The 20053-nt window shown below is 37.6% G+C and overlaps 1 protein-coding gene across 1 annotated transcript in view; it reads left to right on the top strand.

The window, feature by feature from the left end:
- The first annotated feature begins 204 nt into the window (after window positions 1–204).
- Window positions 205–20053, top strand: part of LOC107711760 (voltage-gated potassium channel subunit beta-1-like) — a 28534-nt gene continuing 8685 nt past the window's right edge. The window contains exons 1-5 of the mRNA XM_016516808.1: window positions 205–278; window positions 361–405; window positions 5853–5897; window positions 9106–9149; window positions 12835–12921. Coding sequence (XP_016372294.1) covers window positions 214–278; window positions 361–405; window positions 5853–5897; window positions 9106–9149; window positions 12835–12921 — 286 coding nt within the window. The 5' untranslated portion in view covers window positions 205–213. The remainder of the gene's footprint in view (window positions 279–360; window positions 406–5852; window positions 5898–9105; window positions 9150–12834; window positions 12922–20053) is intronic.

The raw sequence follows: 20053 nt of genomic DNA, 5'->3' as shown, positions 1-20053 counted from the left end.
CAGAGCTGTACACACACACACACACACACACACACACACATTATATTGCACCACCCTTGCTTTCTTGATTGTTTATAAAATCTGAGAAATTTGGAGTAAAATAATAAATGGCAATAAAATCACTATATATTTACTGTGATGGCTCATATAGGTTGACCCTTCTATCTCTATTTTTATATGTGTGTGCATGTCTTCCAGGTGGCGGAGCAGCTGATGACTATAGCGTATGAGAGCGGGGTAAACCTTTTTGACACCGCAGAGGTGTATGCTTCTGGAAAGTGAGTATGACTCAGCATCAGCAAGATTACCCATAATTCACGTTACTCCATGAGTCATTATTAACATCTCTGTCTGTTATAGAGCTGAAGTCATACTGGGAAACATCATCAAAAAGAAGGGTTGGAGGTACGGTTGATTTCTATGTGTGTCAAGCACACCTGTGCAACTGTAATACAAGATAAAGGAGGTACAAAAAAAAAAAAATGAGTGGAACTGGAGCTTTTAATCCCTTTGCATTTGTTGTGTACCTGCTGGCTCTGGCATGGGTTACGTGTCATTACTCACACACACTTTTGATGAAGACTTTGATCACTAGGATCTTGCTCAGTTTGTATCACTTAATCAATGCCACCAGACGAGTGCATCCTGGTGATGGCTGTTGCCATAGCAACAGATGAGGCCCACTGTGATCACCATGACTTCTGGAATGACAGCGCTTTTGCTGACTATGAAAACTATGAAAAATTACTCAGCTGATTTGTCACATGAAGTGAGATTTATTATTCACTGCGAGATTCACAGCAGTTTTTCACATTAGCTATGTAGTGAGGGAAAGAGTTAGAAATGAAAAGTTGAAAACAGAGTACTTGTTAACCTGCTATTTTTTAATTGTATTGGAAACTATATGCAGTTTGTTTCCAGTCGTAACTATGATTTGAGGGGGCATCAATGTACAACATGCAACTTATGTTGACAATAATTCCCAAGTACATGAAGGCAGCAATAAGTTATCATCTGGGAAATAAAAAGTGTATTAACTCTTGACAATTCTATCAAGTAGTTAGTTAGGAAAAAGAAAATAAGTATTATAAAATATATAATAATTATATTATTTCCAGTTTCTTCACCTCCTCTGCAAGTGCATTGAATAATGGGAAACATACTTTAAATTTGTTAACACTTAAAAAATCTTGCAAACGTATTGCCTCGGAAAAATCTTGTTAAGGATACTTAGTATATTGAAGTTTTCATAAACTGGCTACTGGTTAAGCTTAAATATATTGAGCAACATTAACTAGATTCTTCTGTGGCAATAAGTTTGCAAGATTTTTTTAGTAATGGAAACATACTGAAATTTACAGTTAGTATACACTGCGGTTCAAAAGTTTTGGGTCAGTTTAAGATTTAATATTTTATTCAGCAAGGATGCATTGAACTCCCCGCTCCGCTCACGCTCCGCTCCGCTCACATGCTCTGATTGAATTAATCACATGTTAAAGTAAAACAGTTTTAATGTTTGTTTTTTAAATCCTTCAAATAAATGATGTTCTTTTGAACTGGCTATTGTTCAAAAAAGTACCGAATAAAATATATAATGTATTAATGTATCAAATATTAAGCAGCACAACTGTTTTCAACATTGATAAATAATAGAAAATGCAGCATTTCTTGAGCACCCAAATTTTAGCATGATTTTGAAGGACCACATGATTCTGAAGTCTGAAATAATGGCTGCTGAAAATTCAGCTTGGCCATCACAGGAATAAATTTAAATATGATAAATATGAAATTCCCTTTTAATAAAATATGGTAACACTTTATTTTAAGGTGTCATTGTTACACAAGTTACATGTACTTACTATTGTAACAATAAATTATGCATAATTACGTGCAAGTAACCCTAAGCCAAACCCTAATCCTAACCCTAACCATGTAGTAAGTATCTGTAGTCAATTACAGTTTAATGTGTTTAAAAATGTGCTTAAACACATTTCTTGAAATTATGCCTCTTTTTTCTGAAACTCTAAACACAAATCCATAACTTCTAACTTAATTCCCCGAACTTCCTATATTCAGGTCAAAATGAAGCTCTCCACTCAAAACAACTCAATATTGCTGAAAAACCAAACTTTGCTCTCAGACATGACACACAAACCATCAAAAAAAAACACACACACACACACACACACACACTAAAACACACAGTTTTACACACTGAAGAGATCAATTAAAAACAATACTACAACAACCAGTAATAAGTTATGTTGCTTGTGCTTTTTTAAAAATGGCGTTATGGTTTTGAAATTTTAGTTCAAGAGCCTGCTTATAGTGTTTTAGCAATCGAGAAAAACTGTAATATGACTCAGTACTTAAATGTATAATTACACTGTAACAAGGACACCTTAAAATAAAGTGTAACCTAAAATATATTAAAATAGAAAACAGTTATTTTAAATTGCAATGATATTTTACAATATTACTGTTTTATTGTTTGTTTTTGTTTTTTTGTTTTTTTATGCAGCCTTGGTGAGCATAAGAAATTTCTTTCAAAAACATTTAACCGACCCCAAACTTTTCAGTAATAGTGTAAATGTAGCAGGTATCTTTTATCTGAATAGAGATGTACTATTTCTATGTAAAAAAATTGCACAAGAATTATGGTAGAATACTATTCCAAAGATCGCCATGGACTCTTTCTCTCTTTTTTTTTCTCCCTCTCTCTTTCTCTTTGATACATATCTCATCAGATTGAGTTGTAGGGTTCAGATCCACTCTGTCCCCAAACTAATTTACAGATCATGCTGTTATGCTGACAGATTGGCTCATCCCACTGCAGGGAACATACATGAATATCCCATGACCCCCAATCAAAATTCAAGAGCTCGTCTGTATGGATCTCTTCTGTAAATGTTTGATGGATATACATTAAAGGTGAAGTGACCCCTGAGATTCACAGTTTTAATGAACAGAGCAGAGACGGTACGCTGAGGGACTATTTTGCCCTCTCTTCTTCTTTCATCAGTTTACTTTCCTACTCAATCTTTTATATCTTCCCAGTTCATTCTTTCTATCTCTCTCTCCAATATTCTAATTCCTGTCCCATTCCCCATTTCCCCCATAACCCAGTTTCTCCCAGCCAGCTTTTTTTTTTCAGTCTCTTTCTTTTCATCATCTTTTTCACCAACTCATTCCATCTGTGGAGATGATGGTAAGTTCATGTGTTTTTACACCAGCTGCTCGTTTGCTACACAGTGACAAATGGGTGTGAAACACAAAGCCATTGAATTCACTTATAATATGACATCTGGCCTAATATATCTGTTAAATTTCACAGCCCAAGCTTTCTTGTTTAAAATCTTAATTATTTTGTAAGGCCAAAATTTAGAGGGCAGCTCTCAGTTTTTGTGAGTCGAGAATGAAGGACACAGCAAGAGTTCACGCCAGTGAAAGCTCATTTACAACCATTTACAATGCAGATGAGAGTGACTCTGAGAGACCTGCAGATTACTGCCAAAACAGCTACAGGCGAAGGCTACATATGTATCATCACAGAGCAATAGCATCACTATCTCTGCAGTTCTGCCTCAACAGTCTGCTTCCTGTTTGATGAAGTCATGAGACCAATGAACAAGTGATTAACTGCCCAACATAGACAGAAGCCATTCGATATCTGTCTGGCTTTGTCTTTTTAAAATTTGACCTTTGCATATTTGCATAAAAATGTCATATTCACTACCGTTTGGGGTTGGTAATATTTTTATTTATTTATTTTTTGTCAGTTACATTAAAAATCAAACTACAATGTACTCAACTCCTCATAGACATTTTTTTTTGGCACAAATAAAGTAATAAAAACTGCAAACTGATTTGTTATAAAATTGCATTTATAAAATGAAATCATTATCACTCATTTTCATGTCAGTGGCATTACTGCTTCCTATTAAATTTAATTAGGGGTAACACCAAAACTGCATTGCAGCATATGGTACATTAGCACTGTTTTTATTCTACAGACAAATTAAATTAATATACAGTGTTGGGGAGTAACTAGTTACATGTAACGGAATTACGTAATTTAATTACAAAATAAAAGTAATTGTAATCAGTTACAGTTACTAAGAAAAAATGTGTAATTAAATTACAGTTACTTATGAAAATGTTAAGGATTACAAAGGGGGTTACATATGATTTTTTCCACACATACCATTTATACGCAAATTAAGATATTTTGCATCCAATGTCTCCTTTAAAATAATCTTAATCTTTATTCAAGTGATGAAGGATTTCGAAAGTGTGACAGTAATCAGTGTTGAGTACTACTGTAAGGTTTACCCTGCCTGGTTTACATGTTTGAAAATGATTAACAGTTGAAAACATTAGAAATTTAGAAAAGTAATCAAAAAGTAATCAAATGTAATCAGTTACATTACTTTAATAAAGTAACTGAAAAGTTACACTACTTATTACATTTTAAGTAGGGTAACTTGTAATCTGTAACCTATTACATTGCCAAAGTAACCTTCCCAACACTGTTAATATAGCATTGAAGATTTAATGTAGGATTCTTGTTTAGTTTTTTAATGCATTTATTTGATCAAAAATACAGTAAAAACTTTGCTGAAATATTGTTAGAACTCTTTTCTATTTCAATATATTTTAAAATGCAATTTATTCTTGTACAGGTAATTCAGGATTCCCGCGGGTCCTTAAAAAGTCTTAAAAAGTCTTAAATGTAGTTGTATCAAATTTAAGGCCATAAAAAGTCTTAAATTGTAGAAGAAAGTGTTAATTATGATTTCAAGAGGTCTTAAATTTGGGGATGGAAAGACCAGAATTGCGATATAGCTTAATGTGATGATTAAACTTCAAAAGATTTCATTAAATAAACATGAGAGCTGCACAGTCCGGTGCTGCGCTGCTTTGTGTACTGCCGTTACCGGGGAAACAGTTATATTTCTGCCGTTCCTAAAGTGTCACCTGCTGGCAGAGATTGATTGTGCATTTTCAATAAGCCTGTTGTTTTTGTTCAGACCAATATGAAAATCGACCCATATCTTGCAAACACTCTGCAAACACACATAGCTGTAAATGTGAACTGGTGGATCGTTAAGAAGATAATGCATTATAAAAATCTAAACAGTAAAATGTATTTATGTTATTTAATTAATATAATAATTTATTGATAATAATTGTTTAAATTAATATAATAATTAATACTTTTGACTCATCCATGTTCTTAAAAATGGTTTAAAGGTTGAAATGTGAAATGTATCATTTTGTAAAGCTTTTTGTTTTTGTGAAAACTTGTATCCGAACTGTACATCATGCTTTTTGCAGTCGTATTACAGTTTAATATGTTACTAGACATTGCCCTACCCCGCTCATATGGTATTAATTTTATTTGTGCAGGTCTTAAAAAAGGTCTTTAAAAATCTTAAATTTGAGCTCAAAAATCCTGCAGAAACCCAGTAATTGCAAAGCTGAATTTTCAGCAGCCATTACTCCAGTTCTCAGTCTCATTATGATCAATGTTGAAAACAGTTGTGCTGCCTAATATTTTTGTGAAAACCAATTTATTTTCAGAATTCCAAAAACTGTAGCTTGACTACAAAAAAAAAAAAATAAAAACCTGCTGTTTGATTATAACTGCACATGTTAATCAGCTTTTTCCTTGATTTAAAGTTAATATGGAATATGTACACTGTAAAAAAAAATCCGTAATCGTTAACCATTTAACAGGTTTTTACTGTAGCATTTTTACAGTCTTTTACCGTTAAATCCACGGTCATTTTTTACAGTGTATGTGCAAATTCTAATGCACTTTTCCCTCTCTCCTCCTATCTTTTTTCAAGGCGATCCAGTCTGGTTATTACCACAAAGCTCTACTGGGGTGGAAAGTGAGTAAACTGTCATTTTGCTCATTGTGGATGTCACGTCATGTCATGTGTAGCGTTTGGACCAATAAGACACACAATTATTTCTTATATTTAACAAAAAATCCCTAACACGCCCTCACTCCACCAACAAGGCAACTATGAGGGTCTGTGGACCCTTCCCCTGAAATGCAACTAACACCTCAAAAAGGCAGAACAGGCCTCTGGTTCCATGGCAACCAAAGACAAATCATCTGATAACACTAGTTTTATTGTTCAAAGGAATGCGGGCAGAGCAACTCTCACTCCATTTCCCCTTAGGAAAGAGACAAAATGCCTATAAAAACGGACTCTTCTCTAATTAATTCATAGAAAAACCTTTCTGTGAATGTACACACATATCCTCAGGTCATTGTGTATACCATTACTTTTCTTGTATATTGTCTTTTGTATTTTACAAATACAAATTGTGTTTTATGCATGTGTTATGATAGATTACTAGTTCATATAACCTCACCTATATGATGTTTGGTCTTTTTGAATTCTTCTTCTGATGATCTAAATGTTTGTATTATATGTTGATTCTCATGCAACATATTATTGTTCTAAGAATTTTTTGTAGTTTTTAAATCAACACCCAATCGAATTACATACGCAAAATACCATGTTCTAAGACAAAGAGTCATAAACTTTCCCTCCAAAAGTGCAAGTCACCATTGGCTCTTTGACCCCCGAGAGGTGTGACCTCCACAGAACTTAAAAGGCCTCACTTCAGTGACCCGCTGCCTTTTTTAGTCTCTTCACTCGTCTCTCATCACCTTCCCGTCTTCTGGTTGCTAAGTCCCAGAGCCGGTGCAACCGCACCTGGCAGACCTCGGCACAGCTCAGTCTGTGTTTCTGTTAGATTCTGAGAAGATGAGGATGTGAGCTAGAACTTTTCTTGAACCCTTAAGTTTGTGCCAGGCTTCGGCCTTTTCTTTACATTCACCAACGATCCTAGGATCTCAGCTGATGTCTCTCTTAGCTCTACTTCACTTTCCACTGGGAAGAAACTCCCAATCACCATCGAGTTAGAACATCTTTGGATTTCATCACTCTTCAAACCCGGAAGAACGTGATCGCGTGAAACCATCAAGACTTTCATCCGGACACTCGTCAACGACCAAGGCAATGCAAGTATCGTACATTTAACTAAACAAAACCGAGGATTAGTATAAGCAATAGACCCTGTTGTAAAACGGCGCTGATGGTTTCACTCAAAGGTTTACTGACTCCTTTTCCAAAGCTGCATTTTCTTGTTTCTCTAATGTCCATCCAGTCTCACTTGCCCTTCCCCCATGTATGAGTGATTGTATGTCTGTTTGTTTAGATTAGTTATGTGTGTCAGTGCTTAGCTAATAAACTTATTACATGAGTTTCTGATCCTTTAACTGCTTGTGAATAATGTCCCTTTACGATTCTGATCTAGCTGCATGCTCTAATGCATTAAAGGGGTGGTTGACTGTTTTTTTTTTAGGCTTGATTGTGGTTATGGGGTGCAGTCTAACATCTGTTAATGCTTAGTTTTTTTTTTTTTAAAAAGCATTTTTTTTCACATAATTTACCTTTATTCTACACGGCTCTGTCCCTTCTCCTCTAAATGCGCTGATCATTTCCTGCTTATATGAAGCCCCTCCCTCAGAAATATGGGATGGGCACTGATTGGTTAGCTAGTCCAGTGTGTTGTGATTGGCTAAACCGCCTCTAGTACGCATCTAAACCTCCCGCCCCTCACCTCAGCGGCATGTGTTCCGGTTGTATTGTAAACAATGGCGTCGTCTATATTGCTTAACAATTTGAGCCCGATTGAGATGCAGAGGATATTAGTGAAGAGGATCGCGCAGAACCTGTGCAAGCATGGCTCTTAATGGTATGTTTTTTGTTTGTTGTTGTCTCATACTTTTAGATACGCTGTTATTTGTAAATGCTACTGCTTATGTAAGCTTTTAATATACGGTTTTATCCTGATTAAAGCTTTAATACAGTATGGGATACGTCCATGTATAACGCTTCTCATAGCTATGTGAAAATAAGTGTATAAATAGAATAGTTCATTGTTTGAGCTGAGCTGGTGATCTGAATGAGAGATTGAGAGAGAGAGAGAGATGCAGAGTGTGTGCAGAGCAGGACGACGCGAGGAACAGTATTAAGAACCGCTGCTTTAGAACATTGATTTTGAAACTTGTGAATCCATTAGAATAGTTAGAAGACAGAATAACGATTTATATATGAATAGATTTTTACGTGCACCCCTAGTTTTCTCTTCCTCTTCTCTAAAGCAGCGCAACATGGCCCCTTTATTGCATGTTCCCGGGGGCGGGGTTTATCAGGGTTTGTGATGTCTCAAACCCAGGAAGTAGCTCGTTGTGGTCCCTACGCGCTGTTTTTGTAGCCATCAAACTGCCAGAATTTTAAAAGACGATATCTCCGTTTGCATTGAACTTCCAGCGCTGCAATTTACAGATATTGTTTATGCTCAAACAGCAACAATACACACTAACTAACGTTAAAAAAGTGAAATCGCAATCAACCATCCCTTTAATACTGTAGAAAAGATATTTTCTGTGGCCACAAAAATATCCTTTCTTAGAGTTGGTATGAACTTACACTGAATGTTCGCTGGACGAACAGATTGGTTGATGGCAATTTAATTCTGCTACAGTTACTACTGGCAGCTGATATAAATAATTGTAATGTAATTATTTATATACATTTCCCTTTTGAGCTAATTTGCTACACATGACAACTTTAATTTCATAACCCTCACACTGTTGCACATTCTAAAGGGCAGCACATTTAACGGAGACATCCGTGGATTCACACATTTCATAAATGCAATTACAAATCTCTGTTTAGGTCAAGCGCTGAGCACGCGTTTTCTGTATGAGTAAGTATTCTGGAAGTAAGTGAGCAAAAGTGCAGCTGCGAAGCTTGATAAGACTAAAGAAAAGGCCTGTCCCATTTCCCCACAAATCCTCTCTCATGAATACTAAGCAGAATTTAAATATGCCAGGGTTTTATTTGAAGTTAAAAAATGAAAATGCAAAAGGGCCAGTTTGAAAAAGAAAAAAGATGAGCAAGAAACTCTGGCAGAAGGAGGACATGTCTTATATGCTAGACTGAACTTAGCTCTGTCTGAAATTTTGCTTTCTGACGTACATCTGTCTCTTTGTGTGTCTCTTTTTCGTCACAGAGCCGAGACAGAACGAGGCCTTTCTAGGAAACACATTATTGAAGGTGAAGTGCACACATTCACTTTTTAAATACTCTCACTCTGTGACCACAGCTTGTGTGTGTGTGTGTGTGTGTGTGTGTGACGTGTTCGGCTCCTCGATGGGCATTGATTGGGTGGGTTTAGTGTTAGTGTTGCTCTGGCAGGCAGAACTAACAGTTAGAAGGACTAAAGACAATGTAGATGGAAATGACTTGCTTAACGGCATCAGTAACTGAACACACAATGCACAGAATCAAGCCAAAAATGAACATCATGTGCATAATTTTCCCCTGACTGAATTTCATCTCCAACAGGCACCTTGAATTGTAATGTTACATTTCAGCATATGACGTCAAGTATGACGCTTGCATCAAGACAATGGTTCAACCTATAAGATGTAGGAAGAAACTTTTAAAAGCATAATGAAAATTAAAGGGATAGTTCACCCAAAAATGAAAATTCTGTCATTAATTACTCACCCTCATGTCGTAAGGCCTTTGTTCATCTTCAGAACACAAATTAAGATATGTTTTATGAATTCCAAGAGCTCTCTGACCCTCCCATAGACAGCAAGGATCCTAACACGATCAAGGCTCAGAAACATAGAACAAAAATAATGACATTATTCAATAATTAGTGTCCTCCGCATCACCCAGGCACCATTTTGGAGAGTATCACATACGTAAACAACGTATGCAACGTATGTACGTGGATACGTTGTTTACGTTCAGATCAAAGCGTAAACAACGTTAACAACGTATCCACGTACATACGTTGCATACGTTGTTTACATATGTGATACTCTCCAAAATGGCGCCAGTGTGACGCGGAGGAGACAAATTGTTGAATAAAGTCATTGTTTTTGTTTTCTTTGCGTACAAAAAGTATTCTCGTAGCTTCGTAAAATTACAATTGAACCACTGATGTCACATGGATTATTTTAACAATGTCCTTACTACGTTTCTGGACCTTGATCGTGTTAGGATCCTTGCTGTCTATGCGAAGGTCAGAGAGTCAAGTCAACTCAAGTCACCTTTATTTATGTAGCTATTTTAAAAATGCAGATTGTGTCAAAGCAGCTTTACAGTATTAAATAGGAAAATAGTGTGTCAATAATGCAAAAGGACAATAGTAAACACTCAATTTTCAGTTAAAGGCAGTTCATCATTGAATTCAGTGATGCCCTCTCAGTGATGAGAGAGCTCTCGGAATGCATTAAAAAAATGTTCCGAAGATGAACGAAGTTCTGACAGGTTTGGAACGATATGAGGGTTAGAAATTAATGACAACATTTTCATTTTGGGGTGAACTATCCCTTTAAGTAAATAATGAGACCCTTTTATTTGTGGGTGAACTGCTTGCTTGAAAAACTAGTTATCGCGCGATTTTTTGCGCACCTCGTCAGTGAACAACGGCTCTGTGTAGTTAATGCTGCTCAATGTGAAAGCACGCACGTGATGGAGATTTACCGCTGATTACAGAACCGGCTTTCTGACAAGATGCGCATTAAATATCGCATGCGATTTATCGTGCAGCCCTAGTTTTAATGCATACAGTAGATGCTCTCAGTAGGGTCAGAGTTACATTTGGTGTGAAAGTACGGAAATAATTCCCACCCCTGGCCTAGATATTCAGGGTTGCAGGGAGGATGAATGATTGGTTGTGTGTGCCGTTCCACACTGGTCTTTATTTTTCTTCCATGCCAGCAAGTTTGGGGCCAGACACCTATTTTACAAACATAGAGCTCAGGATACAGATGGCTCTCGCCCACCTGCAGCTCCCTGCATTTGGAGCATGTCTGTGAACAAGCCAGCCGTATTATATTTACATCACTGGATTTGATTCAGTCATTGGTCTGGTCAGGCTGCAAAGCAGACACACATATCCATGCAGATAAGGATGGACTGGGAATTTGAGGCACATTTTTGGCACATAATGTAGGTTTAGACACACAGTCTGTCTCTCAGTATATATAGATATTGTTAAATATTGTATAAATATACAGATCTTGTGTGTGTGGCCCTGTGAAATTAAATGACAGCCCTTCCCCACAACCATGTGAACTTATGTCAGAGGATGACTGTTAAGTTATTGAAAAATACACTAAAAAATGCAGTTCATACATATACTGACTTCTTCTGTGATGAAGATGAGTATGTATAATTTGATATTAAGTAGGCTAAAACATGTTAAAAAACTTCTACCTTGAAAAATATATTTAACACCTTTTTTATTGATAATGATTAAGATTTGTACACGTTTTCAAGGTGTGAGGAAAATGTTATTTTTACATGATGTTCACACCGTATGACATTTTTAGAGTCATTTATAAATTTATACTTTTGTCAAAAATAGTTTTCAAAACCATATGTACCATATGTACGGTACCTGAGTTCAACAACTTAAACAAAATGTTTTAAAGATTTTTTTTTCCAACTCTTTATCTTGGATACTATTATTTGTCTTTGATGCAAATGTAAAAAGTAGTTGCTTTGTGCATTTAAACTACAGTTCAAAAGTTTGGGGGCATAAAGACATATATTTTAAAGGTATTAATACTTTATTTCTTTAAGGATTAATTTAAAGAAAAAGATTTCTAAAGATTTGTTTTTCAGGTAAATACTGTTTAAACTTTATATTCATCAAATAATACTGGAAAAAAGTATTGCGGTTTCCAAAAAAAAATTAAAGCAGCATTGACCAAAAATATATCTTGAGCACCAATTCAGCATATTATAATGATTTCTGAAGGATCATGTGACATTAAAACTGGAGTAATGGCTGCTGAAAAAAAAAAAGCTTTGCCATTATAGGAATAAATTACATTTTTACAAATATATTAAAATAGAAAAAAGTATAATATTTCATCAATATTTTTACAGTTTTACTGTATTTTCATCATATAAATTCAGCCCTGGTATGCATAAGAGACCTTCATAAACATAAAAAACCCAACAGACCCCAATCTTCTGAATGATATTGTAGATTTATTTTTCTTAAATTGATCTAACCAGTCACACATGCACATTTTGAGAAAGAGGGCATAGAGCAATAGCTTAGTTGTGCTGAAATAAACAGAATTATTCTACACTGGGGTATCATGGGAAAGATAGGATGTTGTCAGTTATGCTGACATTGTTGTGTTACTTTGCACTATATAATTGATCAATCGCATATCTCTCTTTGGCTCACTATGTCTCAAACTGCTGACAACCACCATCATTTCTTGACTGTAAAGCCTCATCTGACCTCAAGATGCTGACCCTGTCAGAGTGAACCTCTAGAGGTGGACACAGGAGGGAATCCAGTCCCAAACACTCTTCATTACGCTTGACGATCAGTCCAGCACTCTGCCGAATTAAAGACAGAGACACAAAGAATGAACGAGCCCTGGGGCCCTGTTCAGGACACACTTGATTACTACACAGTCCACCAGACTCACGCAGCTGGGTGTCCCTCGTCTGCGGAGCTTGATTAAGTGGGGAAAGTTTGTCCTGATGTTATGAGGGCTTGACATTCTTCATGATATGAAGAGTCCTCAACAAACTCTTGTCTGTCAGAGCATGCCACTTTTTAATTAGCACTAACCTTTCCCTCTTGTATAACTAATAATGCTACATTGGAGGATAAACACTAACAGATTTCTTTTTTGAAAGGGAAGACAAACAAATACCCAGACTGACTCACACTATACATCTGGTCTTTCAGGTCTTAAGGGCTCCTTGCAGAGGATGCAGCTGGAATATGTAGATGTGGTCTTCGCCAACCGGCCTGATAGCAACACACCGATGGAGGGTAAGTTTGGTTATTAAAATGAGGGTAAGTTTAAAAATGTTGGGGTTGCCTTAGTAAAAAGGTAATATATTTAAAGTACATTTCTTTCATACTAAGTATAGTTCAAATATATTAACATATTTACTGACATATCACTTGAGACTTACTGAAAAAAATTATAATTCAACTTTATCAGGAGTACTAGGCTACTTGTGTACAATGTGTATTTCATATTATTAAGCCTAAAATGTGATTAATGCCACTATTGATGAGTAATGTATAATCTTTGAATAATTTTGGTCTTTAAATGCAAGATATTTAAAGTGTACCTGATGTATACTTGCAGTAGTTCCACTTTAGCACAATAACATATACTTCAGTATATCTTTAGTTGGACTTCAGCACCACTTCCACACAATTGAAGTGGATTAAGTACAAAATTAGTTGTTCCAATTTAGCAGACTTAATATACCAAAAATATTTAAAGTTTAAAATATTTAGTTTAATATACCAAAAGTACAATTGCAGGATATTTTTATTAAGTACATAAATATGTAAACGTATCTGTAGTATACTTAGCATGAAATAAATGTATTTCAAATACATTTTAGTATATTTATTTTTCACTAGGGTGGTAAGATTTTTTAATGTTTTTCAAAGTCTTTTATGCTCACCAATGCTGCAATTATTTGATCAAAAAAATACAGTAAAACCGTAATATTGTGAAATATTATTACAATTTAAAATAACTCTTTTCTATTTTCAGTGTATTTTAAAATTGTTATTCCTGTGATGGCAAAGAATGTTTCATTTCTCCAGTTGCATGACCCTTCAGAAGTCATTCTAATTCTATACTGCTTTTAGAAATAGAAATCTTTTGTATTATTATTAATTCAGTGTCTTCAGTATCACCTTTGATCAATTTAATGTATTCCTCCTAAATACAAGTATTATTGAACAAAAAATTGTGCTGACCCCAAACTTTTGAACGGTATAGTGCATTAAATTAGTTTGGGGTACATTTTGAAGACTTTAGTAGACTTTGGTTGGTTTAGTCATTCATACAAGTTTCCTCTCAAATGAATTTTCTTGACCTTCCCCAAAGCACTTTGGGAAACTCTTTGGAAAGTGCTGAGAAGTTAGCGATCACAATACTGCATCAAAAGCCATGTACAAAAGAACAAGTGTGTCAGACTAAAAGGGTTGGTGTCCTGCAGGCACATCCATCTGAGGTCTAAGTTCTCTGAAAGATGTATTCGTGATAACAGGGTTACGATTAAGTGCAGTCCCCGGGGTGCCATCACGGTAATAATTCTGAATAACCAGACTTCTTACTTCTACCCAAAGTACGCAATGCAGCCAGCAGGCTACCACGCTGCTGTTAAAGCTCTGTACTGCCCAAAGCTTCAAGTGCAGTCAGCCTGAAAATCTAATCTACTGTTTAATAATGTGCTTTTGGTACAAACCACAGGATAGCAAAATCTCTTGAACAGTATAAACCGGTTACTAAATAAGAGGAGACAGAGAGAAGCAACTGCACCAAGAGTGATTTGGAGAAAATGTGAGGATAGTTCATTAAAATGAGTATCTGCTACTGATGCCATTTTTTTAAATAGACAGTTTTATTCTCAGAAGAGCAAAAATGAGAAGAAGAAAGATAAGTGAGCCAGCCTCTTTGACCTTCAGTACTCATAAAGTTTAGGTCTGCTTAGCCTAGCATTTAAATATGCTAGGCAAGTTGTATTGCCTCTTTTTAGCCCTTTTTAAAAAGGCCTTGCATAAACAGATATCACTGAAATAGGTGTCCTGAGAAATCATAATGTATATGTGGCCGCCCTAAACTCCGTAAATGGCAAAAAAGCCACTCTTTAGCCAATCAGAAACACTGTCTAAGTGTAAAGCATTTTATGGCATTCAGGCTTGCTGCGTGCAAAATCTCATAGCACCTTGTAGAGCCAAAAAGGAGATTTTCGAAAGAGAAAGATTTTCATTGTCCCTCTCTTTTCGTAAGCTCAATCAATATTTTCTTGTTAAGCGGGACCGGTATGCCCCTCTGGTAATGTATGTACCGCTTAGAGCTGTTCTGTTATGTAGCATTCAGGACTTAGTAATATTTCAAAGCTCTGCGCTGGATGCCAAGGTTACCCTGACTCAGCCATTTGTTCCAGACCTCTCTACTTTAACAAGCTTTTCAGCTTTCACTCCATCACTTCTCACTCAGACTCAGAGAATCTAACACAGTGCCTGCCAAATCCTACTTCCCATCACAGTTGTTACTTCCCCAAACTATTTTTTTTTATTTGTTACAAGCTGAAAGGTAATTTATTGCAAACCTACCAGTTCAGGTCACTCATTAGCTGTGTCTCATTTAGAAGGCTGCGCCCTCCAGAGGTCGCATTCGAAGGCTGCATACGTCATCGAGGCTGTCTCATTTCAGAAAAGCAAGTAGGACACTCCGAATGCGACCTTCTTTCACAGGAATTCGGAGGATGCATGAGGTGTATCCTTCGCTGCTACAGATAACCCACAATTCTTTGCGTAGCAGTAAACAACCGTTGTTAATTTGAAAAATGTCCGGCGCCGGCAGATGTACACACAAGCGCAGATGTGATGTTTACAACTTACCTTAAATTCAAGGATGAAGTTGCCGATCCTGACTCGCCATCTCCTCATTAGACGCGCCTTTAGAGATCAGTTTCCATTTTACGGATTCCTCCTTTTTTTTCTCTAACAGATGTCTGCTGTATGTACGCTGCAGCTCCTCAAACATTGAACAAAATAAAACAAGTAAAATATATATTTTTTTTTAATTACTTTCCAAATTTAGAAAAAATTGTCCTTCATTTAAGTAGTGTGAGAGCGCAACGATGCTCTAAATGTGTTGGCATAGCAACGTGATACTTCCGGTTTCCTTTTCCGCCTGTCCTACGAAGGCCGTCTTGTTTAATTCTAGGTTGAGGACACTTCGTATGTGCATCCTACAGAGGATGCGACCTCCAGAGGATTCGACCTCCGGAGGGCGCAGCCTTCTAAATGAGACACAGCTATTGAGTCTGCCTATAGGAACCTAAAACAATTCCACTGGCTAAAAGAATTTTAAATGAGTGCTCATTCAGTGCCTGATTAAAAACCCTACAAAATCACTTTATGGTGTCTGTCATCTGAAATATGTTTTAGTATATCACTGTAAGAAGCTGTAGAACTTGAAATTAAACATTTGTAGTTTTTTGTGTTTTATGTTTTGTAAAAAAAACCTCTTCACGTACTAACTTGACATGCATCATTTTCCAGCTTAAATAATCACGTGTTTTATTCCTTTTTGCACAAACTGTTATTACAAGGGCAGATTATCCATTAACAAAAATCAGGGGCATAGCCATCATTTCAGAAGTGAGGGAGACAGAAATGTAATATATATACAGTATATATATATATATATATAATAACATTACAATATAACATTTCTAATATATAACCTAAGATTTTTAATATTTTTAAAGAAGTCTCTTTTGTTCACCAAGCCTGCATTTATTTGATCCAAAGTACAGCAAAAGCAGTAATGTTGTGAAATATTGTTTTACTATTTAAAATAACGGTTTTGTATTTCAATATATTTTAAAATGTAATTTATTGCTGTGATCAAAGCTGAGTGTGATCATTCTTTTATGCTGATTTGCTGCTCAAGGAACCTTTTTTAATTATTATTATTATCAATTTTTAAAACAGTTGAATACATTTTTTTCAGGATTCTTTGATGAATAGAAAGATCCAAAGATCAGCATTTATCTGAAATAAAAAGTTCCCTTCCGAGGGAACTTCGAACTGCGTCCTCTAGAGGTCGCTATGGGGAACGCCTTCAGTGTGACCGGTGTCTAAAGCGTACATCTAAAAACGACAATAACATTGGCCGGCGACAGCCTATGGCGTCATTACCCTGTGCGATCATAGTATAAAAGGGCGCCGGGATAACACGTCATCCTCTTCTTCGTCTTCACTGACCATTTTTTTTATGTTAGTGTTAAGCTAAACACGACTAGGAGTGCATGTTCTCTCGCCAGAGGCTTTGCTCTGATATTTGCAGTTTCACACGGCTCGTGTGCTGTGTGTGTGTTGTGGTGAAGAGCAAGCACGTTCAGCTCTCGAGGGAGTTGGATGCGCTTTGCATTCATTGCTTATTTCTTGTGAGGGATAAGCATGAATTGAACGCACTCGTCTCACGAGGAGACGGCTTGTGCTCATCGTGATGCTTTTGCAGGACAACTGAAGGGGAGGTGAGTACTTCACCATTTACCCGAGTTGGTAGATAGCATTTGCATGAGTGCATTCGCCTCTCGAGGGAATAGCGACGCATTCGCGGCAGCGGTTTCTGTTCTAGGTAATCTAGCGTTCCGTTCTAGGTAATCTAGCGTTTGGGCGGGAGCTGAATGCATGTTGCGCGTTGCGGTCGCGGTGAGAACATGGAAAGGACCTGACGGGAAATTTCTCCCTATCAGTAATTTCCTTTTGTTTATAGGAAGTGTATAGTGTGGATCTGTTTGCAGTTGTTGGACAGATGATTTATATTGTGTCCTTCTCAGATAACCACATTATACTGCACCCCGGCTTGAAGTTAACCCCTCCTGCCCCGCGTATGATGAGCTGCTTGAGGTTATGGATCGTGCCACGTCGAGGCTTGGCTTGCTGTGGAAGCGGGCAAAGAAAGTGATGCATCGAGGCTGCCTCGATGAGCGTTTTCTTTCTAGCCATAACCCTCCAGCTCAGGTGAGCCTTCCATTCATTCCCGATCTTCGTGTGGAGATCGAGAAGGCTTGGAAAAATCCATTCTCATCCCGTATCCACAGATTCCAGCATACTAGTTATGTCAACATCGAGGGGATGCGTGAGAATGGTGATGGAAAGATGCCCCCTGTTGAAGAGACACTGGCCTGCTATCTCTATGGTGGAGACATCTTTTCTTAAGGCTCCCTCCCTGCCGTCCAAACCCCTTCAGGATACATCTTGTTTGAATGGCAGGGCATACGCGGCAGCAGGTCAGGCTGCAGCCTCGTTGCACACCATGGCGGTGCTTCAGGCTTATCAGGCTGATCTGTTGAAAGTGGATAAAGGCAGGGTCTATCCTGATGAGGTGGCTGAGTTGCGTCACACCACGGATCTTGCTCTCTGTGCCACTAAACAGGCCGCCACTACCATTGGCAGATCCATAGTGGCCATGGTGGTTACGGAGGGACATCTGTGGGTGAGTCTGGTGGATATCGGGTTGAAAGAGAAGGGCTTTCTTCTTGATGCTCCGGTTTCCCCTTCTGAGCTTTTCGGCACTTCTGTCGAGACGGTGGTCGTGAAGTTTAAGGAGGCCAAGACGCGCTTGGCTGCCTTTAAATCCTTCATTCCACGAACAGGCTTGCTTCGGACTTCGCCTCCAGCCTATATCCATGAGCCTGAGTCATGGTTGGTAAGTACGATCCATTTTCATCTACTCTACTGCTAGTTCTTGTGTATTCGAAAAGTGCTAGCCTTTCTCTGCAGTGCTACTTGGACCTGTTCTGTTTTCTGACTTTTAGGTTTGACCCACCTGCTAAGTCAGGACCTCCTGCTGTTGACCGATTACAGTGATGGTTGATTCCAAGCCTTGAGCTCTGCCCTAGGCTTGGGCTTCCTAGCCCAGCCCTTAACAGGTAAGTTATTTTAGGGTATGCAGCTCAGGCCCTTGGCCGTAGGGGATAATGTCACTAACAGCCGTCAAGACATCCTTTGGGGCAACTCCCATGGCTATGGTAGAGTTGGTACTTAGTTCTCGCTGTGGGTTTCTGGCATGCACTCCCCTCAGCATGGTAATGTATCTCTGTTGATACATTTCTGAGCAGGGTGAGCTCCCCTCACTTCAGAGGGTTGTCTTTGAGCCTGCCGCTCCCGATTGAGTGTCTGAGGACTTCTGAGCATCTGTGAGCAGATGCTTCGGGATCTGTTCTGTGAGCGTGCCACAGTCACATAGGGCCCCTAGGCTGGCTTAATACAGCCTCGGTTACCCCTTAAGCAACAGTGTTTCTAAATCCATGCTATGGTAAGTGCACACGCTAAGCTTCTGTGCACTTTCAAAAATCCACATTGTGGTAAGTGTGCATGCTAAGCATTCTGCGCACTTTCTAAAATCCTGTATGGTAAGGGTTACGCGCTGTTAGCCTCGTTCCCTTTCTCTGAGTTGGTTAGGCCCCAGTTCTCGCCTTGAGCTCCACTCAACTAATGTATCTCTGCTGATACATTTCTGAGCAGGGTGTTGCTACCAAAGATCTGTCGAGTCACTTCTTTGAGCAGGTTTATTCAGAACCGGTGGTAGCCCTGGACGTATCTCCTTAAAGGAATCTCTTGTCTCAGGTTACGTATGTAACCATGGTTCCCTGAGAAGGGAACGAGACACTGCGTCCTCTGGTTTCCTTGCCATGCTTCGGACGCAAGCTTCAGACGAAGAAGCGTGTTATCCCAGCGCCCTTTTATACTATGATCGCGCAGGGTAATGACGTCATAGGCTGTCGCCGGCCAATGTTATTGTTTTAGATGTATGCTTCAGACACCGGTCACACTGAAGGCGTTCTCCCATAGCGACCTCTAGAAGACGCAGTGTCTCGTTCCCTTCTCAGGTAACCATGGTTACATACGTAACCTGAGATGATTTCTATTTCAGATAAATGCTGATTTTCTGAACTTTCTATTCATCAAAGAAACCGGAAAAAATTATACTCAGCTGTTTTCAACGTCATAATAATAATAAATAATAAAAAAAAATTTTTTTTTTTGAGCAGCAAATCACAATATTAGAATGTTTTCTGAAGGATCATGTGCCTGGAGTAATGATTTGAAATCACAGGAATACATTTAATTTTAAAATATATTCGAATAGAAACAGTTATTTTAAATAGTAAAAATATTCCAAAATTTTTGTTTTGATGTACTTTGGATCAAATAAATGCAGGCTTGGTGAACAGAAGATATTTCTTTAAAAAAACATTAAAAACCTTACTGTTCAAAAACGTTTGACTGGTAGTGTATAGGCAACTTAAATTTTTCTCTTATTTCTAGCTTTTAATTGGCTAAGAAATCAGATACACTGCTGGACAATAACCAATAATAATGATTTGTTTATATACTACAAACACTTTTT

This window comes from Sinocyclocheilus rhinocerous, unplaced genomic scaffold (assembly GCF_001515625.1).
Source record: "Sinocyclocheilus rhinocerous isolate Xijiao unplaced genomic scaffold, SAMN03320098_v1.1 scaffold778, whole genome shotgun sequence".
NCBI classification, from domain to species: domain Eukaryota; kingdom Metazoa; phylum Chordata; class Actinopteri; order Cypriniformes; family Cyprinidae; genus Sinocyclocheilus; species Sinocyclocheilus rhinocerous.
The sequence above is the reverse complement of the archived record's forward strand: the minus strand, read 5'-3'. Positions and strand labels throughout refer to the sequence as shown.